At 40.7% G+C, this 23,264-nt stretch overlaps 1 protein-coding gene across 5 annotated transcripts; it reads right to left on the bottom strand.

Moving 5' to 3' along the window:
- Window positions 1-1,600: 1,600 nt before the first annotated feature.
- On the bottom strand, window positions 1,601-22,941 carry hycc1 (hyccin PI4KA lipid kinase complex subunit 1). Of its 5 annotated transcripts, none has more exons than XM_004547954.3 (12): window positions 22,772-22,941; window positions 15,449-15,497; window positions 11,731-11,812; window positions 10,982-11,083; window positions 10,420-10,599; window positions 9,505-9,585; window positions 9,310-9,425; window positions 8,563-8,658; window positions 7,790-7,906; window positions 7,349-7,436; window positions 4,973-5,135; window positions 1,601-2,277 (listed from the first exon to the last, which is right to left on the bottom strand). In XM_004547954.3, exons 3-12 carry the CDS (start codon window positions 11,779-11,781, stop codon window positions 1,760-1,762), a joined length of 1,512 nt encoding a protein of 503 aa, XP_004548011.1. In that variant the 5' UTR covers window positions 11,782-11,812; window positions 15,449-15,497; window positions 22,772-22,941; the 3' UTR covers window positions 1,601-1,759. The 5 variants fall into 5 exon arrangements, with proteins under 5 accessions (XP_004548011.1, XP_004548010.1, XP_004548012.1 ...); XM_012918306.2 differs by lacking the exon at window positions 15,449-15,497 and adding an exon at window positions 3,550-3,890 and having other exon boundaries at window positions 2,139-2,277; XM_004547957.2 differs by lacking the exon at window positions 15,449-15,497 and adding an exon at window positions 3,550-3,893 and having other exon boundaries at window positions 2,139-2,277; window positions 22,772-22,940.
- Between the last annotated feature and the right edge of the window lie 323 nt (window positions 22,942-23,264).

Here is a 23,264-nt window from a genome sequence, read left to right as displayed (position 1 = left end):
GTCCTGTATGTGCATGCTTTATATAAAAACTTGAAAGGGTTTCAGGTGACTTTAGTGATGAGCAGAAAAAACAAACACAAGAGCAGAAAAGTGAAATATAGAAACACTTTATTCCCAGAAGTTGTAGCAGTGAGTTATTTTCAGACGTAGAAAGGCAAATATAACCGGTCTTGAGTACAACAGTATGATGTACAACAACAGCTTACCCGTTCACATTCTGTTAAACCACACACAGAAAAACATGATTATTGTCCCACCACGCTACAGACACATAGCTCTAGTATACAGACAACAGACTACAAGTTTGCTTGGGGGTCGAGCAGCATGAACGCTTGATTTAAGACATCAAAATTAGCTGATGGTTGGAGTTTTTATTTGTTTGCTGGTACAAGAGAATATCACCATGTCTTGTGCAGTGATGAACGACAAGAGGAGACACAGGAAACACGTCACTAAAGCACTACAAACAGCTGGAATGGTGAGTGGATCACAGGACGGGAAAGATGCCCTGTTGCTTCAGACGATCTTCCACATTTAAGGTAGAGTCAGTGGAACTTCACTGTGAAGTACCAAATTCTTTAATCACTTTGTTGCTCTTTTTTTAAAGGTTCCAAAGCATTTTTCTCTTACAGGGAAAGACGATGTTTGAGAGTCAAAACTTTCTCATGAATAAGAAAATACCAGCGCTGAAAAAACACAACTCATTTGTTCTTCCATGTGCAAAATTTAATACTTAAATCACACACGCACGCACACACAGCCATCATCCATTAAAAACCCAAATCCTCTTTGTCTTCGTTTTAAATTTTTGCCATCAAATACACAGCAGTTCAGGAAGGAGCGAGGGGGGTGGGGGGGTTGGTGGGGCAGGGGTAATATTGCTTCTCCATCTTTAATGAGAATACTGTGTGATTGTAAACATAAAGACCAGATTCTTATCATACTGGTTGATTTTTAATGTTTTAGTTGTAGGTTTTTTGTTTCTCTTTAGGACGAATAAAGCACAGGCATAACTTCTGATAAGTGCCAACAGAAGGAAGATTCAGTAAACAGCCCAAAATATTAAAAAAAAAAAAAACCAAAAAAAAAAAAAACCCCACTGAATAGAACAGTTTTGTATTGCTATGGGAAGGAATCCATTATTATAATCATTATTTTTTTTATAAAAGTAGTAGAAACAGTGTTCCAACTAGGAGAATCAACTATTTCACTTCATCAATCAGCAGCCTTTTTATCTAAAAACAGTTGTACGTACAGATAAAGTCAACGCACACACACTCACTCACAAACATGCTCGCGCACTCAACATGTGCCCTTTAACAAACCTGGGCGGTAAGGATGGATGTATGGAAAAGCCATGCAGAGGGCAACAAATACAGATTAGATCACTTTTGAAGTACTTTTCCACATAGTTTCTTAGTGATTTTGAATTTTAAGCACGCTCGTTTACGACCACAGTTATGTCCAGGTCATGAGCGCACTGCTAAAAGTCAGACAAAGCTGTAAGCGGCGTCCTCGTGCCTCTGACTGCGCTCGGCATTTCACAGCACAGAGTTAAAGACACCGGGGGGGGGGGGGGGGGGGGGGGGGGGGGGGGGGGGGGGGGGGATTAAAAAAAAAAAAAAAAAAAAATGGAGTGACAAGGGGGAAACAGCTGGAGTGTTTCTTTTGCAGTCAACTGCAGTTAGCATGGCTTGGAGTTCCAGGTCACAGGTATGGGGTCACAGGATCAGAGACGAGTCAAGAGTCACACTTGAGTTCAAAGGTCAGAGCCGAGATGAACGCTAATGCTGGGGGAGCGCTGTGTGTGATTTGGCGCTGGACTCAAGTACGCCAAGCCTTCCTCCTGCAGGCTGCAGGAGTAGCGGCCGGCTTCGGAGGTGGTGTGGTTGCTTGAGGGAGGGGCATTGCCGCTGGCCACGTGCTCAAAGGAGCGTGAGAAAACGGCGCTGGCGGTGCGCGTCAGGCTGGTGAGGGCTCCCGCTTTGGGCACCGATTGGCTGGAAGTGAGCGTTAGCCGCTTAACAGACAGCTCTGCGTTCTCGCTGGCGGCCCGGCCTGGCATCAGAGGGCCCGCCTCCTTGTCCTTGTCCTTGCTGGTCCGCCCGCCAAGCCGACACTTCTTCATGGCTTTGGCCCCCAGGTTCAATGTTGTGACACTGTTGCTGATAGTGATGGTGGGTGGGGTCATGTCAGGCCCCGCGCCACCTGGCCAAACCCCTTCATCCACCTCCGAAATATCCATCAGCTCATCCGGGGAACCCAGATCCACTGCGTCTGTGAGATAGACAAGGGGAGAGGAAACAAGAGAAACATGAGAAAACGGCACACGTGTCAAAAGTGAAGAACCTCATCTGTCATCCAGTCTAATCCATTCAATCCTTTAGAGGCTTGTTTGAATTTTGCGCAATATCATGCTGCTGGATGACAGAGGAGGTCCATCACTGTCCAGCAGGTGGCGACCTCACACTGCAATCTTTCACCACCTGACCAGAAACAGTAAGTCCGGGTACAGTACACAGGTTGAGAGACCCAGCAGCTCTGTGAGACAACGGTCAGTAATTTAGTGGCAGAGGAGTTTGATCCCAAAAGCAGGAAAGGACAGCATCTAAGAGCAAAACCTATGAAAGACCATGAAGGGAAAGTAAGGGAAGCAAACCAAGGCACACCCTAAATATTTTTTCTCTCTTCACTAACTCTAAATACACAAGAAAACTTTTCCTGTTTTCTTGAATTCATGCATCCACAACTGTGTGTGAGCTTCCAACCACCTTCACAAACACACATTTCTAATCTGATGCTACCACTGTGACACAAACACCAGAACAGCTGAAAAACAGATAAGCAGGTCTTGTTACACTTACTTTCGTGCTCAGATTTAACCTCTTCAAAACAAATATGCACTCATTGGATTCTAAATTTAAATATGGCGAAAGCACATAATTCAAGACCAACGTATCGTTTCTCAGTTCCTACCTACCAGTCAGAAGGAAGTAATCTGTGACCAGGTGCAACCTGGGGTAATGTGTCGAGGCAAACAGACCAAGAAGGTCTCTGATAACTGCGGCGAAAACACAGGAGTTTCCTCGATATGCTAACAAAGATATCTAGGTCTTTTTATTCAAGGTCATCATGACTTAACAGTGAGTATAGGCTTTTGGGGTGACCTTCACTGATCAGGAAAGTCTCATTTTAACACCGTTACTATTCCCCTCTCTGATTAATGCTCTGCTTTTAATGTCATCAACTCGCTCATCATAAGCACATGTCATTCCTTTGACTTTAATGCATTTTTTATTAGGTTATCGATCTGTTATTCAGTGGCATCTTAAATAATTCATTTGCCCTTTAGAAATTCCAGCAGGAGATCTTTATGAAGAAGCTTTAGCCACAAAGGAGAGAGTAAAAATGAATGATGCTTAATAGACAGATGAGAGGAGCAGCACAGTGAGAGGAGGGTAGAACCCAACGCAAACAGGTACAAAGGGGGGGAAAAGAAAAAAAAAAGATCATGCAGCTTTTTTAGACCACGACCCCACAATTGGTTACCTAGGTTACCCCATGAGTGGGGCAAGGGGAAGGAGGGGTAGGACCTTAGTACTGGTTCCTCCCTGTGGAGGCTGACCCAGACCCCTCATTCTCCACCATTCGCCTCACAGACTTCTGCCTCCTGACCTCCAGACGTATGCTGGAGTCATGACCTCGGGGGTCCATGCTGACCTCAGAGGTGGCACCCATCATGTCGCCGTCTGCCGGGGAACGGCCATCGGGGCGTGGCCGCAGGGAGTCCCCGTTGGGCATTCGATCACCGCTCACGCCCGTTACATTGATCTCTGGGATGGCCACGCCCCCCACCGCAGCTTCACCGTCTACACACACCTCCTGGTTCTCTGCTGGTGGGTGGGTGCATGGACGGGGTAGTGAAACAATACACAAACATATAGACACACGCACGCACATGCACATTTCATGCAGAGGTACATGAAAAACAAAAAAGGTTGCAAAAAAAAAAAAAAAAAAAAAAAAAAAAAAAAAGATCACAGACAACAGAAAAAACAGAGACAAACAGGTAATCAATGTAATGGCAGAAAAATAAAAATAAAAAACAAATCATAGTGATCAGAACATAACACATGGTCAACGTACATGCTAAATGGGAGTGAATACGAACACAGCACTCAAATGAAATAATACTGTTCATAGATCACTGTGCATCCTCGCAAATAAATGAATACTTAATACCGTTTTCCTCCATCTGCTATATAAAAACACTCACAAAAGTACGATCTGTGACAGAAAAAGCAGGCGTTAGACTCAATGTGAAACCTACTTATTAAACTAGCTCAAGGCTGTAATTTACCCAGACGTAGCTACACTGGGAAAAGAGAACAGCCCTCTCCTAATTCTGCACCACAAAGAGGCTGCCATCATTTACTCTAGAGGGTAATGGAAGTCTGATTCATTTGTTCTGTGGTCATTATAATATTAATAAAAGTCTTCGGCACAAGGCTGAAACTGCACAAAAGATAAGCACACACAAATTTTCCACCAGTATCCTACTTTAAAAACACTACCTGCACTCTGTCTGATCTGATTTATGTGGCATGCTGAATCTGTCTGCCTGGCAGGCTGTTCTGTCCCTGTGCTGCCAGCATCTCAAGAGTATTCTCAGAAATCAGACAGGAAGCGGTGGTTTTCAATGAGCAGATTCTAAGACGGAGAGGGACGGCACTAGTTAGAAAGCTGAGGATGGGCAATCTATGATATTGAGGGGCTCCATGAGGGATGACAACAACACGTCGACTGTCACACAGTGAAAAAGGGGAAAGCGCATGATGAGATCTAAACCTCTTGCTCTCTCCTTTGGTGTTAAATTCATTTGTTGGTTTTACCTTTTTCTTTTAAAACATGAGAGAAGCGTGTAGGAACTCTTGTTTGGCAAGTTTGCGTTAGGCCTGTGTATGCGTCTCACCATGTCTCTTCCAGCGGTGTCCCCTGATCGAGAGGGAGGTAACAGCGTTGCGGGAGATCCTCGAGGAGGTAGGTGTGATCTCCACCTGAATACTCCGCGCACCCTCCTTATTGTTGCTTTTCAGTGCTGCACTGTGCAGTGATGACTTAATGGCGTTACCCACCTGGAGATAACAAGAATCACACATTTACTGCTTCACAGTTCAGTCTATTACTCTGTAACACATTTTAGGAGAAAGACATTGAGCCTTAGATCATGGGGGTTCTCAAAGTTCTGATGACTGAGTGCATAGTTCAAGAAGCCAGCACACAGATGAAGGCCACACTGAAATTATGCACCCATCAAGATGGAAAAATAACCCAAAAACCAATAATTTTATTATAGATTTTAAATTTAAATTTAATTATAGTTCAATTGATTCCAATTCTGCCAGAAAGCTTCCTTAGCTGCACAGCAGATGTCGTTATATTATTACAATCATCTAACAATGTAATAAAGTTCATAGACAAACTACAGCCTGTTGTCTATGTTTGCTCTTTTAGGTTTCAAAGTTCAAGTTTTATTTTTAGGTAATGTTTAAAATTTCTGGGTTTAAAGAGAGTTATGGTTTATGAAGGCAATGGTAAATTTATGTCCCAGGTCATGGTTAACCATTAGTCAGACACCTGTTACACTTAACACCAGCTGTATTCAGACATTTTTTTATATTAAAAAAAAAAAAAAAAAAAAAAAAGGATTTATGCCCCAACATCTTTACACACACTAATCTTAGTATGAAGTGAACTGAGACTGATGGAAGAATACAGCAGTCTCATGTTGCATTCAGGCTCAGGTGGCATAAAACTCTGAAGCAGCTTTACTACAACTAACTGTTATCGAAAGCTAGTGCGAATTTGCATTAGTGCAAAAATAACATAAGCAGAATTTTTACCATTTTAAAAGTGTTTACTATAATTATGTTTTTATGCAAGATCAAGTGCCGAGGATTTACTGTGCACTGCCAAATTTAGAGTTTTTAAGCTAAGTTACAAAGCTGTCGATATTATAAGTGTATGCCATTTTACAGCTCCAAAAATTACAGAAAGTTTCTACTTTCATTTCCATATCTTTTTTCCCTTATTGGGAACAAAAAACAAAAAACAAAAAAACAAAAAAACAAAAAAAAACAACAACAACCAAAAACCAAAAAAATAAAACAGTACCAATGTATAGCAAGCACAACTTAGGATGTATACACACCGAGCCTTCAATTGGGCTGATAGCTGATGTTGATACTAACTTATTCTACTTAACATAATAATAATAGTAGTAGTAATAATAATAATAATAATAATAATAATAATAATTCAGTTTTAAGTATTTCACTTAGCCAACAAAAACCTGATGTGAAACAGGAGAAGCTCTGCTCCTGGTGACCAATATCAGCCAACATATGATATTCAGACACTATGTCAGAGCATCCCTGCTTCAACCACATTAGAAAATTGACCCCATCAACCAAGCACAGGATGGACATGAAGTACACGCTGATGTTCTGTCAAGTGGCTAATCCAACAACATCTCATCAATAATTTCACTTGCACATAGTAGACATGCAGGAATTAAGTAACGGAAGAAGCAAAATAAAAAGAAGGAAAACAAAGACTTGTGTGTCACACTGAAATGGATTTCACAAGTCTTTATACAATAATCTTTGTTCCTAGTGCTCCTCACGGGGCACTTGCACTAATAATCTCCTAACAGCCGAGCACGTAACACACGGCAGAAAGACTCATAATCACAACACAACATGTCTTTTGTCTGTGAGGCTTCGGCACACTGGTCTCATGAGGGACACGCCACCACGGCACGCTAAGCTAGCAGCCACCTGGTGTATTCCACTTGCAACACAGAAACCGACAACACAAAATTGACATTTTAAACTTTCCACAGTATCACATGTGCAACTCCTTTACACGGGAAAAAAATAAAATAAACCATCACCACTGTTACTAATATGAGTGTAAATGCTGTTTGTTTTGATTGTTGTGAAGGAGCACACCTTGAACTGTGTAGTAATACTGTAAGTGCGGGTTCAATCCTCTACTCCCTGGGCCGCAAGGATTATAGCTTAACGGAGCAGAGTGGAAAGCATGTAAATAATCTCGTGGGATTACACTCTGCTTGCACTCTGACTGACACACACACACACACACACACACACACACACACACACACACACCAAGACAATGCCGTATACTGTGCCGTGCATGAAACAAAACCAGAAGCCAGCATGTGCACAACCATCACATGCTCTCCCCTCTCTCTTACACTTAAAGACACAGACACACACTTAGAGGAGGTGTGATAGTGGCAGAAAAATATCATTGCACCCACCAACAGGGCTTCGGGGAACAACTCTAGCTGGGCTCGATACAGAACGTCATCCAGTGCTTTGGATCCCAGGTCAACTTCACCATTACACCTACACAGGAGCAGAAATGTGCGCACACATGCGCACACGCGCACACACACACACAGTTTGTTAGTCTAAAACAGATTAAGGGATTATTGTTATTATCATTTTATTTTAATCTGACATGCTGAAATAAGTACAATTTAAAGAAATTAGCTGAGACAACAGAAAAGATTGTAATTACGTTTTCACATCACTTATAAAATGTAAGCTTGGAACATAAACTGTCTGCACTAATTATCTTAACGAGTATCAGGAGCTTCCTGTACCCAATCTCTGTGGAATCTTTTTAACAACGCAACTTTGACATTGTGACGCCATGAGAACTTTCACTGTGTGCTGGCGTGTGCGTTTGTACTCACAAGGCGTAGTGGATCCCTGTGATGAGCTGAACCAGGAACTCTGATGTGACTGTGAGCCGTGCGTTAATGCCTTTGTACCGCCGCATCTGTTGCCGTGGGTAACCACAAATACACACCCTGGTAGATAACCAATAAAAACACATTAGAGAGGTTTAGATGAGTAAGAATGGAAGCAGAGAAACCACTCCAGTGGGCCACTTAGCTGCAGCACCATTAAAGCCATTTACTTAACTGTGTGGCGAGCTGAGCTGATGTGAAACTCACCAAGCAAGATTCTAAGTTAAACCACACCCACACCCCCACACACCATGCATCTAACAAGCTTCAGAGGAGTCAAAAAGCATGAGGTAACACCTGTACCGTATATTAGAAGCTTTATGCATTGTACAGCGCTGCTAACACAGCAAACAGTTAGGCAGAAATCGAGGCCGATGACTTCTCTTTAGCTCAGCAGACCAATGCTCAGATTACTGAGCTGGGATGTGTGTACACTGCAGCTCTTTGCCAAATAGCGATATCTTGGCTCTCTCTGGCAGCAAAGTCTATAAGAGGATCAGATAAGCAGCAACTTGCAAACGTGTGTGTATGTGTGTGCGCGCGTGTGCGCGCATGCGTGTGTGGGTGTGTGTTTGTAAGTTGCCTCCATAAAATATTACCTAGAACTTCAGCAACACAAGCTATAAAGTTGGAAAGCAGTTTGTGTGCGTCTGACCCAGCTGTAGTGACCCACAAATGCTAATGCTCGTGGGCGTGTGTGTGTTTATATATTTTACCTGGAGCTGAGCTGGCAGAGGGACTGCAGGGAGGTGGAGGACATGTAGCTGAGAGCGGCATTGTAGCAAAGCAGGAGGAAGGTCAGCACCTCAAATCTCAATAACACAAACAAACCCTTGAAATGGCACGTTACGCAAGACACACCAAAATCTTAAAACCTGAAATTCCATCTGTACAGGATATGATAGGATTAGGATAACAAGAACCAAAACATTCATAATATTTGTGTGGGATCTTTAAATGCACCACTTTTTTGTCTAATAAGAATTCTCCTACTGGAAAACAAGCGATTTGTTAAAATTAAAAATGGTTAAGGCAGAGGACGTTCAGTTCAGGCCAACATGGCCGCCAGTCTTTCATCTCAGTTAGAATAATTTAAGAAACCCTAATGGCAATATAACAAGTTTAAATGTAACAAGGCAGAGACAACTGCCACAGGCCACAGCTGAAGCTACCCTAAAATAAAAACCATGGCAGCAGCTTAATTCCCCATCAGTACACAAGTCATCATGAATCTGTTTTAGCCAGTTTGTTATTAAAGGTAATATGTCCTTTTTAGGCTATAATACAAAGCATGCATTCACAAATGAATAAGTAAAAGTACCTTTTTTGATCAGATTTTCCATCTTCCTTTATGTGCATTCTTATTTTGTTAATTAGCTGGTGTTTGCTGCCACTTTGAAAACGAACAGACTGACATCCTGCTACAGGTAAAGCACATTTTAAAACCAACATGACTGTCTTACCTGTTCTGTGCTGTGAAGGTTTCTCTCTGGAGGTGAGGCCCGCTGTACACCACTCTGCTCAGCCCATGGTTAGCCAAAGCTCCTTCGGTAAGGGCCATGGAGCCAATAGTTGAAGGCTAGAGGTGGATACAGTTTATGTAAGTACATTTCTGCAGAAACAACCCTGGCACAACTTTGAATGAAGGACACACTCACCTCATGGTAAACTGAGGGTTTGGAGAGGGAAGGGACGGTAAAAGATAACACCTTACTCTGTCCATCCTTATCAACTATTTCCTGTAAAAGAGAAAGACAGGAAGAGGGAAAACTTATGTGGGCGAAAGCAAAAATAAAAAAGCCCTTTTTCCATCTGCGTCTGCCCTCAAACCTCTAAAGAGCGTGTGCTGATCTCTTCGAGCACAGTCATCCGTCATGTGTGGGTGGTTGTGTATAAACCTGAGGGTCTCATTTCCCTACTGACACTTTGTTGGTGTGCACTCATATGTATGCATGCGTGCTCACACAGGCACAAACCGCGGGGTTTTGGTGCCCCTCTATGTGCATGTTAATGTCAAACAGATTAATGGGAACCAGCCAGTATGTTGAGTGACAGCTGACCTATTCTGGTATTCAGAGAGGAAGTGAGGAGACAGTGGACTTTGCTGATAGATCACTCGGAGCTGAAAAGGATGAAATACAACTCAAACTTTAATCACTTCTAATACTCCCATCTATCTGCAAATGAAAAAAGGCATTTGCAAGGTGCTGTCCATCAGTGTATATGTGCAAAGTCACTGTTTCCACCACTCCTCCCCCGTATTTCCTGTCACGGCTGTCTAACATGGCAGAAAGGGCAGAAAGTAATCTTTCAAAACTCATGACGCAGATCCCTGAAATAGTTGAGCAGTTAAGTCCTCTTTGTTGGCAAATTGCATGATAATTTCCACTTGGTAAGGATCAAGGACTTTTCTAGTGTTTTTCCTTACTGTGCACTTAAAACACTAGATACATTTTATTGCCGTCAACCAGAGCAGCTCACCTCTAGTAAAAAATAAATAAAACCGATCACCCGTGAGCTTCATCTCTGCAACTAGAAAACAACTGCAACAAGTGCTTCACCCTCTCCCTCACCAGGTTGTAAATGCCTAGCAGCAGGGCCTCGATGCAGCCGGAGGTGTGGGGGTCTCTGGCTGCGCTGACGGACAGGAGGCTCCACAGGAGCTCTGGCAGGAACTGTAGCGTGAAACGCTGCAGCTGCGGCTCACCGCTCCGGTAAAACTCAAACAACTGGTGACACACTGGCTCTAGTAACTGCATGGGACACATATCCAAAAGAGAAAAAACACATGGCATACAATTAGGCCACAACATTTAAAATAAAAAACAAAGTAAAAATCACGAGACAAGAACTGCCAACTCATTTGCAACAAATTTTGCAACTAGCATCTACGGTTCAACGATAAGATCAGGGTATAAACACAGCACTGCTTGAGGGACGCAGTGTGTTTGCAAATCTGACACATCCATAAACACAAGATTATCAAGCCTGAGCAAAAATATAACAATAACAAAAACAAAGCAGGTAAATGGTCGGACTGAACACATGACTAAATACTAAGTACTGGTTAAAGGTTGGGTGGTCAAACTTTTACAATCTAATTTTCAAGTTAATAAAAGATTTATATCTACATACATCACTGTAGTTCTCTCTGATGACCTTGTAAAGTGCAGGGACCAGGGCACCTTTGTCTTTTAGTGAGGCAGCATAGGTGGAGACGGCACTGTCAGGAAGGGTCTGAAACACATATGTAACCAGCTGAAGTTTAACATGCTACACATTTAGGTCTTACAGCATTTCAGTTTGAAAAGCAAACACTGAAAAGACAAACACAAATTCATATTATTTACACTGATTTGCAAAAAAAAGAAAATATATATATCATTGCTTTTTTTATTTTTATTAATAAAATCTGCCATTTAGCAGCAAAGCAGACTGATAGTCTGGTTTTGCTGCTTCTGAAATGACATTTTAATAGCAGTGAAATCCTGCAGAGACCCTGACAGCTTCTTTAACCACAATCACTGTCTGTCACACTGAGCTGGTTATATTAGGCCAACTTTACAGACATGACAGCAGATTGGTCCTCACACATTCACACAGGAGAGAAAAAAAAAAAGAAAAAAAAAAATCTCATCTGCTCCTTCATTAATATTCGTCACTAAGCTCTAGTACTGGTCACCTAACAGCAAATGCTCATATTTGAGTAGGAGCGTGCAATTTTCTGGTAGCGAAGCACTTCAAAGTGTGTTTGTTTATGTGTGAAATAAATCCTGTCAATAATAAGAAGCAGAGTATGTACTGTATACAGATCACAGGTAAATGACTTTAGTATTTTTTTCCCTGCCCAAACAAACACTTTCATACAGAAAATGAAGCTTTACCTTAAATTCTGACAGCCATTCCTCCACCACTCCTTGGTCCATAGCCAACATGTTCCTTCATCTGCAGTGGAGTTACCTCTACCTAAAAAAAATAAAAGAAAATAAAATAAAAAGGAAAAAGAAACCCTGATTAAAACAAAAAACAAAAACACACACTCTGCATAATAAATGTTAACATTTATGACCGCAAATATACAGAACACATACAAACAGTCCACACTTGAACAAAGCTCCACTAAATCTATCAGCCTTCTTTTTTATTTTTGGTAACTTTCAGAAAAAAAAAGAAAAAAAAAAAAAAAGAAAAATTCTGTTACACATCAAACAGTAAGTCTCTCCTTCCCGCTCACTGCTCTCCAGACGCACACCTCTGCAGGCGCCGCCTTCTCAACTTAGGCTTACAAATCGAAAAAAATAAATAAATAAAAATCATAAATCACCCACACAGAGAAACCTGGCTGGCTTCTCTTTTCAAGCACTGACGAGAATAAGAAATATGGCATGGCTGAATGCAGATACTTGCTGAACAGGCGCTACAGTTTATATGTCCATAAACAGACAGACAGGTTCCTCTCCTACTTCAGCTGACATTTTCATGATGCAATGAAATCTCCGCTTCCTCCATTCCTGTTTGTTATTTTTGATATCGGTTCCAGTCCATCACAGTATTCACACTCTGAGCACCCTGTACGCCATGCATGTGGCTTCTTTTCTATTGAAACTCCAATGGCACCTTTTCTTTCTTCACTTATTGCCTCCTTTGTTGTCATTTTAATTCTCACTTTGTTGAGAAACAGTAGCAGATGGCTCCTACTGCACACTCCTATTTATGGCCTTTTCATCCTATAAGACCTGCAGTCACTTGTAGAAAAATTAAAAAGACAGTTTAACCACAATTCTAAATCTACTGCAGTTTGGGTGTAATTAAAACGCAGTAGTATTTGTTCACTCAATTTCACAAATTTTAATTAAGTTTAATTTAAAAAAAAAGAAAAAGAAAAGTAAAAGTGTATAAGACTCCTCAAGGATCATATCTACATCAGTGTGTGTGTCTAACACACACACACACACACACACACACACCTCTATGGAGAAACACCTCTATTTAACTATGAATGCTAGATGTTAATGCTTCCATAGGTACATGTGAGTCCGATTGTGTTGTTCTATTAATAGTTTAGTACAACCACCCCCAAAATCAAGAGTACTGCAGCCCACTTAAAGACCAGAAAATCCCATGGGGCCCATCCAATCTTAAATCTTCACTCTACCTAATCATATGCAAAAGACACAAGCTTCAATACAAGAGAAGTAAATTTAGGTCAGAGTAATGAGAACTGTCACAAACTAACTACATCCTATTACCAGTTTTAATTCACTTTTTATATAAATAAAGTCACATGTGCATGCTTATACAGTAGGAACTGGTTAATTGTTAGTTTTACTATAAATTAGATTTTTTTTGTTTGTTTGTTTTTTAAAATCACTGGCATCGTTGTTCACACAAACAAACACACAATCTATGCAAGTAGACCCTGACTAATAGAAGACTAAAATCAATATCTGCCAATTAAAAATTTGATAAATCAGCAGATATTTTTTCCTCTTTACACATGAACCATAAAAACATTTGTTATGTGCTGCTATTTAAGAGTCTGTGTGAAAAAAAAAAAAAAAACATGAGAATGAAGTTTAAAAAATAAACTTCTTTTAGTGTCACAAATTTGTCTAGCCTCTGCCCAACTCTGTTCAGATCAGCAGGTTTGTGGCATTCCAAACGTGTGCTGCCAAACAGGGAAGTCACCGAATGCCCTTTGGTGGACAAACTATTCAACATAAGCACTCAAAACATTGTTAATTACATGCGTCTTCTTTACTTTGAATTTTCATTTATTGGCTGTTCTAAATGCTGATGCCCTATTATCAACAAATACAAAATATTCGCTGATATATCTGTAGGGCATTGTAAGTGAAAATCATGGACTTCAATTCAACAGTCAGTTGCTTCAAGACCCTCCAATAATAGAGGAAACCCCAACAATGAGATAGCCTCATTGAGCAAGCACTTGGTGACAGTGGGAAGGAAAAACTCAATTTTAACAATGACCATTAATGTGATGGAAATCCCTGCAGCAGTTTTCTAATGAACCAATAGTGAGAGTCTGCCTAACACCATCCTCTTTAGAGGCATCTGCATAAATCACATTTAAATATTTACTTCTTAAATGTCACATTTTTTTTGTATCACTGGAGCAACACATATGTACATGTTGACGACCCCTTAACCAAATCTACAGTGTGACTATCACTGTAAGACCATGGCAGGCCAGATACCACCTCTGTGCCTCTCTGATGAATCCTGTGTTTTCAGTGAATGGTGCCTGTGTTGTGTGCGCACTCTGAGACTGCAAGTACAAGGCTAAATTGACTGTTGAATGCAGACTCAAATTCCATGTTTGGTATGTCTGGTGAAAGAGGCTGAGGAAAAAGAAAAACAGGGAAGGAAAGAGTCCTTTTATGCTCATACCCGTCACACAGAAAAATGTGCTAAAATTTGGTGCAGGGAAGATGGCATATTTTCAATTTAACACTACTCCAATGTTTCACTTCTTAGATTAAAAGATACACAAGCGGTTATTAAAAATGTCTTTACTTTCACCTCAGGTAGAAGGCTGGCTTTGAAAGGTAACATTACGCAACATATTCTGTTAAAGAAAATACTCTTTAAAATAAATACAAAACCCACATTCTATAGATTATTGGACAGATATTAATCAGAAAATCTCCCAACAAGCACAAATAGCATAAAATGGTAATTAAAAAAAATAGTTATTTGATTTTTGTGCCTTCCTTTCCCTGTCCCTCTTTTACCCATCCACTTATCCTCCCACACATCATTTCTCTTTCCTCATGCTCTCTGCCTCCAGATGCCTTTTTCATCCATTCAAATGCTTCTTTTTGTATTACTTCAGTGCTTGGTCCCTTCATGGCAGCCAGGTGTCTATTTATGGACTCCACCAATGACAGGAATGACGAGGGGGGAGGGGAGCCAGTGACTCATAAAATGTGGAAGGATTATAACGCAGAATAGCCTCCATTTACAGAAATTAGTCCTTTGTGGTAGCCTGTTGTTCTGCTCTTTAACACTGATGAGGACAACGAGGACAGCCAGCATATGCTGTTTAATGGCAGACTAACTTGAGTAACAAAATAAAGAGTGTGATTACACTGAGGATGAGTCAGACTTGTCAGAGGACTTCTTCCTCCTCCTACAGAATCACTTTTAACCCAACTACTGTGTCCACACTGGCGTCTGGGGCATGTCATCTGCATCATATGGCTCCAGAAAAAGACACGTAGCTACAATCACCAGCTGCCAGCCTTGCCGCCTATCTATGTGATATATTTGCCTTCAATCCCAGCAGCAGGAAGAAACTGCAGTGACAAAGTTTGATGCATGGTCAGTAACAAGATACACAGAAAGAATAATAATGTAGAGACAATGGAAAAGGGTTAAGAGTCAAATCAGCTCAACATTGAAGGATACACGCAATTAAGTAATACTAAGAGGAAGAAGTCCGACCACCCTTAATATGCAGATTATTCTTGTTATTGAAACCACATCAATAAATATGTCTAATAACCAGTTAGAAATGGAGAACAGAGGCCATTTATAATTTCCAAAGAGCCAAATAAGGAAGTAGCCAGCTCAACTTACAAGTAGCCTTCGCAGAAACATGTGACAGAAACTGTTACAAAACAGGAGGCTGGAAAAAAACAAAACAAAACATGAATGAATAACATGTTCAAATCAACACTCAGGTCAATTTTTTTTCCAGTCAAATGACGCATCAGTCATACATTGTTAATCTTTTCAACTTTATGACTCACGTAGTTCAAGATGGGATCAGCATACCAAGGACTCATGGACGCGCCAGGTGAACATTGGCATCAGCCGATATCGGCCTTGTTGATCACCATTTTTCTGTTGCGTCTGTGTCATTTAACCAGTGTGATGAAGACGTGACAGGCTTTTAATTCAGTTATTTCATAAACTGTATATGAAAGACCTTTTCAAGCTCCCTTTGTCTGTTTTTTTTTTTTTTTTTTATTAAAACCCTGTGCTTTAAAATCCTCCCTGTGCTTCTCTCATCTTCATGCACAAACGTGAACATGGGTCATGTTCACAACATGGCTTATTATTTCTTGCCATTTTATAACAGTGATCCAGAAATCTACAGTACTGACCTATCAGTAGAGCAGGGCGATATGACCAAAAATATTTATCACGATATAATGAGATTGCCAGGAATACCAACATTTCACTAAATCAATCTGATATCATCATGCAAATAAATGGCGTCAAGATGGCAATTACATGCAATTTCTCTGATAATGTAACAATTAATTATGATAAATCATCAGAAATCAGACATATGTTGCTGTCTGCGTAGGCAGACATTGATATTTAACGATTACATTTGTGCTCAACAACCTTAATGTTCTATAGGAATACAATCAGAATGCAACCAGCTGACAGCCTGTTGCGTCAAGTCCCTTCAAGTTGTGCTCACTAACAAAGACTCATTCAGACTAATGACAACATGTTGGATATCCATCTGCATTTATACATTAGACAGCAATTATTTTCAAACCTTAAACAATCTCTCTGAGAGTGATTTTAGTCAATCCAAGTCAGACAGCAACTGTTTGCAGAAAGGTTGCCTCCTATCAGCCAAGCTACAATGACAAGAAAATTAAATATCACGATAGAATATGGGTAAAATGCACATGCGCAGTGCTTTTGTTTTGGTACGCACATGGTGGAAAAAGCATAGCGGCTACGGAGAATGAGAAGTGAAAAAGCGGATCAGTGAATGAAACGGATGAACCAGAATTGGTTTGTAAAAACGTGCAACTTCAGATACGTGGAACTGGTTTGGTTTTTGTCCGTCAGATAGCCACCAAAGCACATTTTTTTTGTAGAACATGCAAGTGGACCGTCGCTATTACCGTATTTTCCGGACTATACGGCACTCTTAAAAACCTTTAATTTTCTCAAAAATTGACAGTGCACCTTATAATCTGGTGGGCTTTATGTATGAATTCTGTTTTGCTTACTGACCTCAAACCGATTTTATGTGGTACACAGCGCTCAGAAATCTGTCAAAAAATGTTTTAGTACAACTTTGGTAAGCTACAATGCTGCACCGCTTGATGGATTGTCGGAGCATTACGGCTACCATAGTCAAGAGCCTCACAGAGTAATACGTACTGCGCTTCAACATAATATAACCGTATTGTATGTGTATAAGGACTCCAAAATGGCACCTGTTAAGAGACATGCGTATGAAGCCGATTTTAAACACAAGGCTATCAGTCAGTCACGCAGTAGAACATGGGAAGAGAGCAGCTGTGAGAGAATTCAGCATTAATGAGTCAATGGTACAGAAGTGGAGGAAGCAAGAAGAATGAGTTGAGTAAAGGTAGACTTATCTGACTGCTTTATTTTGCTTAATGCGCCTTATAATCCCGTGCACCTTATGGTCCGAAAGATATGTATTTGACTTATTTATTTGGCACTGTGGAGTTTCATGTTGCAAAGCACCTCTTTTTAACTTTTGTGGATATTATACATCATAGGTGTCAAACTCTGGCCCGCGGGCCAAATTTGGCCCGCAGCCTAATTACATTTGGCCCGCGAAGCCATACCAAATTACTATTAGAGCTGGCCTACTGGTATTATACAGCTAATATATACATTGTTTAGTATTAAGCTTTGCTTGTTCCACATTCAGTTTTTCAGCAAAACTTGTTTGAGTCCATAAGAAGAGATTCATTCTTAAATCTGGAGGAAGATATTTTTCAATAAATATTAATGTTAGCCCGTGACCTTGTTCTAGTTTTGAATTTTGGCCCACTGTGTATTTGAGTTTGACACCCCTGTTATACATGGTTAGGCTCAGGATATGTCAGCCCATTTCCACTGGAAATGCCTTTTGGTTAAACTGTCAGCAAGGAATTTGTATTTGTACCATTACATTTTTATACAGCTTTAATGCACATAAAAACAGCTGCTTGTTTAAGTGAAAATAAATTAATGGGGGTTTTTTTTGCACTAATAAAGTTGTGGAGTTGTAAAGTATTTTGTCTTGCATCAATTATATCATTATCGCAAATTTTCAAATATATATAGTGATAAATATTTTTGGCCATATTGCCCTGCCCTAGTTGCGATCATAAGTGGTAGTGGATGTGAAACGCTCATAAGCTCTGGGTAACCGTTTACTTAACACAAACTGCAACAGGTCGGAGAATATAGGGAAAAACAAAAACAAAGACAAGATTGTTTTTCTAGATGCAAAGAGGTTGCCATCTTATCTTTTGCTCATGTGACTCAGCTATTACCTTGCTCTGAATTAGGAGGTAGCTTTGTCAAGTTAAGTGTGTTGGCTTTTCAGCTGAGCTGACTTAATGCAACTTTGCTTGGCTAATGTTATCTCAGGATGGTTGGCATGAGATGGGTATTTTTAGAGTAATTTTATTTATTTTATAAAATATTGATATTTGATGTCCCTTTATTGATATAATATTGCAAAGCAACATATAATATTATGCTATAGCGACGCACACACACAGATATAATGATAACTCAATCTGAAACTACGTTAAAACCACAAGAGACAGAGATGCACACAGCAAATAATAACCTGTTTCAAAGACTTCTAGCCTCTATTGACAAACTGCAGGCAGACTCAATCATCTGGTGGAGGAAAATAGAAATGCAATTGTCTTGGGAGTACACTATTGAGCATAATTATGTCATTAAGCAGGTGTTTACCTTCCATCTAGGTCTGGCTAACTTGTTAGTGGTCTCTGTGTCATTACAGGCTCCCTAATCAAGACAGAAATCAATACAAACTGGAGGGAGCACCCTTGAACAAAAATGATGCAGTAGCTGATGAGTTTTCTCTGTGCAACTCAATCACGCTGACCAGTAAACACATGAATAAACCAGCGTCAAAGATAAGGCGGCAGAGCAGGCTTGACAAGCAACAGCAACAAATCGATGATGTGCTAAAGAAGTAGATGTGAGATAAAGGGAGAAGAGTTGCAGATGGGCAGTCCAGGAAGATAAATAGAGCAGAAATCAATGACTAAATTAAAAGCGGGATAGTGACATCTGTGATTTGGTATGAAAGAAATCTCAAGGGGTGAATAACTCAAGACAAGTGTGACACCAGGGTGCACTAGAAGCACATTCAGAGAGCAGACACCTCTGATCTAACATTAGTAATTTAAAATATTACTCTGTGACAACAATGCTCATTACAACATTACAATACTTTCTCACATGGAAATGTGGAGGCACAGCAATGGATTATTTGCAAACTGACTAACTAAAAATAATATACCCAGTGAAAGTTTTCTCACTAAGCTTCATAAGAAACAGCTAGATTTTACTCAGTCATGCCAACTGCCAAACTTCCTTGGTGGGGGTTATAAAAGCAGAGATTTCATCAGGGGTCGATGTTTGTTGCCCCTGGCAACCTCTCAGCCTCTGAGAAACACATGAGATAAGGAAGGATACTGTCACACATACGGTACATACACAGCTATGTCCCTGTGACCTAGACGAGCTCAAGGAATATCCTACATGTTAAGTAGTTTAACCATAGAAATGCAAAAAGCTGACAGAGCCAGCTACATGGCAGAAAGCAGCAGAGGATGTGTCATGGATTGTACAAGTGTGCCTGTGCAAGTGTGTTTATTCAAAGTCTGGTTTGACAAAACCTGTTCCTGTGAGCTAGCAGAAGTTGACAGCTCATTCCCTGTGATTTTTACACCTACACTACTGTCTTGAACTAACAAACACACACACGGACACACTGGGCTGCCAGTCTAAATGAGCTTATTTGTGACTCCTCCTTCCAAGGACTTCTTTCAAAACTTCTTAATAGCAATGAACTGGTCTGCATTGGTGCATCATATCTTTATTCTCTTCCCCCTCCTGCCCCCCCCCCCTCTTTCTTAAATAGATAACTATCATATCTGATATCATATCTCACAGTACAATAATATTGAATGGGTTGCATTGTTGTATTTTGTCATGTTTCTCAGGTCTTTGTCTGAATTTCTACGAACATTATTGCTAAGGATTGTCTTATTGCATTGGAGTCACACTGGGTTAAATATGTACACTTGGGTTTTAAGGGGTATTTATTATTTTCTTCTTTTTTTTGGGTTGTATGGAAGCCCCAAACGCAATTTCATTGTTCTTGACAATGACAATAAATAAATAAATAAATAAAACAAAGGCTTTGAGTTTACATTTCTAATCCTTGCTGTGAGCTTGATGATCTTACAGCGTTGATGCACAACACCTGAGGCAGACATACAATAGCCCAGTATTTCCTTCACATGGTTTCATACAAAAGCCACATTTAAAAGAAAAGGAACACACACACACACACACACACACACACACACACACACACACACACACACACAATACCTGTCTGGGAGAGCTGGAGCAGAGAGAGTGAGAGAGATGAAGCATGTCCAAGTGTGAGAATGAATTAGGCTGACACCCACACACGTGTATACATATCTGCCTGTTGATTACATCATTTCCCATTACACACATACTTCGGAATCGGAACCTCCTTTTTTTTTTTTCTTCTTTTTTTTTGGCGGAAGTTGTTTAGGCCAATGGGAGTGGACGTTTAAATGGAAGGGAGAAGAAAAGAGAATGACGAAGCGGGTGGTTTTAAGAGTGACTGAGCTGCCCCAGCTGCTTTTTCCTGTGGTACAGGGTTTAGTTACAGAAACTGCTGCTTAGCAAAACAATGAGAATCCTACTTACACTGCTACACCAAGGAAGAAAAGCTAAAGGAATGAAAGACAACTATAAAAATGAATGTAATAAAGTAAAATAAAACCTACAGTAGCAAATTACCCACACCTGACTTCAGATACACTTTAACTGTTATACTAAGCAACTAGTATCAAAAAGAGGAACTAAAAAACAAGAACAGAAACAGAAGTTATTAAGGAACTACTTTAATCTACACTGTGGTTTGTAAAAGCAAAGTTAAAGGCAGGGTTGTGCAACTGTGGTCAAAAAAGGGGAAGACAGGAAAGAGCCTCCATCATGCCCAGAGCTCACAGTTTGACCCCACCTCCCGCTAAGAGTAATTTACACCATTCAGAAGACTTTAACATTTTATTTTGACATCTCTCTTCAGTTTATATCACTTCTCTTTTACACTGTCTGTTGGCATCTTCTTTATTTGGACTACCTTAACTCTGTTGCATCACTGACTCCCACCTTGCTCTCCCCCTAAAGTCTTCTTCAATAGGAGGTTTCGTGTAGCTTTGGGGGAAAGGGGATAGGCGGAGGTCTGTTTTTCTGCTTCTATTTTCTTTCATCCATGCAAACATATAGCTAAGTAGAAATGACAACAGAGTGTGTGGTTTGTGTGTGGTTTTCACTGCTGAGGGAGAGAGAGAGAGACCCAACAGCGAGGAATCCTCTTATAGCAGCCTACGCTCTCCTCTCTTGCCTCCAAGCTAGTGATGTATCCCTCATCTTGCCCCTCCAATTCTCCATCCTCCCGCAGCAAGTGATTAAAATAAGGGTTTTGTTTTTCCTTCCATTTTTAACACTTCCTTTTCTTTCCCCACCACATGCTTTGTTTCAGCTCATCCTGTTACAGTTAGGCAACTCACTTGTAGCCTCCTGCATACAATTAGCTTGATTTTCAAGGTTTCTTGTGGAGTTAAAGTGCTACATATAATGGCATTTATAAGTACAAAATACAGCTTAACCCATGCCATGCCTGTGTGTGCAAAAGATACAGAATAAAAAAAATGGAAGAGACTGCAACAGTTTTCACCACTCAAATTGCCAGGAAATTTCATGAGCCCTCTGGCACAAACGACTGTCCATGATGCCAGATGACAGCAGAGCCTGCACGATCTTTCTGCTCCATGACCTGCTGTGCTTCATTGTCAAAAAGCATTAAGAGCCCTAAGACACTTGCAGCCATGGGTGCCACACATCAACAAGCCTAAACACACACACACACACACACACACACACACACACACACACACACACACACACACACACGGCACCCAACCAACAAACCCTAGGCACAGCCTCCGCCTAAGGTCAAAGGTAAACACACACACACACATATGGTAAGCAAAGGACAACAACGAATTAAACGCTAAAACAAAAAACTGCCACAACAGCAGAAGCCTTTTTTTGCGAAGGTCACAGAGAAGTAAAACGAGCAGCTTTAAACTTCGAGTACTTCGAGCACGTACTCGCAAGGCTCTGTGGCTTCACACCAGCCCCCCCTATACAGGAAGCCCCAGAACAGGACGAGTGGTGTGGAGAAAAGCTGCATCACATGACAGCTATTAGAAAAATCCCAACAACGCATTATCCAATATGCCCGTCTGTGGTGGTTTCTCTTCCCCTGTCACGAACACAAATCACCTGAGGAATAACAAGTGCACACACCTGCTACCAAACAGGATAAAGACAGGTACAAAGTCTGCCTCCACGACTGATGGGACAGAAGCAAAATGGTAGCAAAGAATATGTCGTTACTATGATAAGTTGGAAAGCCCCCCCGCCTGCTGTGTCATATCATATTATTTAGTTGATTTAAGTAGGATCCTACCTGTTCCTGGGCGCTGCTAACCAGCTAGTCTCACACCCTCAATACTGGTTATACACCTTCTTTTTTTTTAAAAACAAAACAAAAAAAACCCCGAGAATTTCTGTCCCGGTGAACTGTTAGCGCAATGGAAAAATTACATTAGCTTTCTCCCGCCGTTCACTTCAGAGCATTTTTTAGCCCGTATGAGCCAGAGACCTAAAATTAATCCCGAGCCGTCACACTCTCTCTATATCGCCTTGCTGAATGACTTCGAGCTGTCACTACGGTTGCTTACAGATTAGCTAGTTAGCTGGCTCAGCTAAGGGGCGACTCTAGGCAAACTGAGGAAGTTGCTGTTTACTTACTGGCATGCTATCTGTCAGCTTCCTGCTATCACCGTCCTCCGTCGTTCCGCTAGGACGAGTAAACGGCTATCACTTCGCTACTCCATAAATCTCCTCAATAATTCAACAACATCACCTCCTTCCATCTTCATTACTTTCTCCACTCAGACTACCTTTTAGAGAAGAGGACGCGCTCTACACTGAATGCCAGGCTTCTCAGCCAATAAGAGAGAAGTATATAATCCAATTGCCGCACGCCCAACTAAACCATCCAATCAAATTAGACACGAGGACCGCAAGTTAATAATTTCCACGATCACGGTAGGTTGTCCCAGTCAGTCGCCGCTCTCTGACAGCCAAGTGATTTGTCAAATCTGCTATTAATGAAGATTTGTATGTATAAGAAAACATACAGTTTGCAGGATATTAATTATCGATTTTGATTATTTACTAAATATATGAATGTTAATGAGTAAACTATAAAAATATCCAGTTACCATTTTTAACCATTATA

The sequence above is a fragment of the Maylandia zebra genome, linkage group LG22, assembly GCF_041146795.1.
Source record: "Maylandia zebra isolate NMK-2024a linkage group LG22, Mzebra_GT3a, whole genome shotgun sequence".
Lineage (NCBI taxonomy): Eukaryota > Metazoa > Chordata > Actinopteri > Cichliformes > Cichlidae > Maylandia > Maylandia zebra.
Note: the sequence above shows the minus strand (reverse complement) of the source record. Positions and strands in the feature narration are given on the sequence as shown.

Excerpts from the sequence above, each read along its gene's own strand:
- hycc1 (XM_004547954.3), bottom strand. The coding sequence starts at position 11,781 with ATGTTGGCTATGGACCAAGGAGTGGTGGAGGAATGGCTGTCAGAATTT. Across the intron at positions 8,659-9,309 it reads ACCTTCACAGCACAGAACAG|ATTTGAGGTGCTGACCTTCC; the intron begins GTAAGACAGTCA and ends TGTGTTATTGAG. Across the intron at positions 7,437-7,789 it reads ACAGGGATCCACTACGCCTT|GTGTAATGGTGAAGTTGACC; the intron begins GTGAGTACAAAC and ends GCTCCTGTGTAG.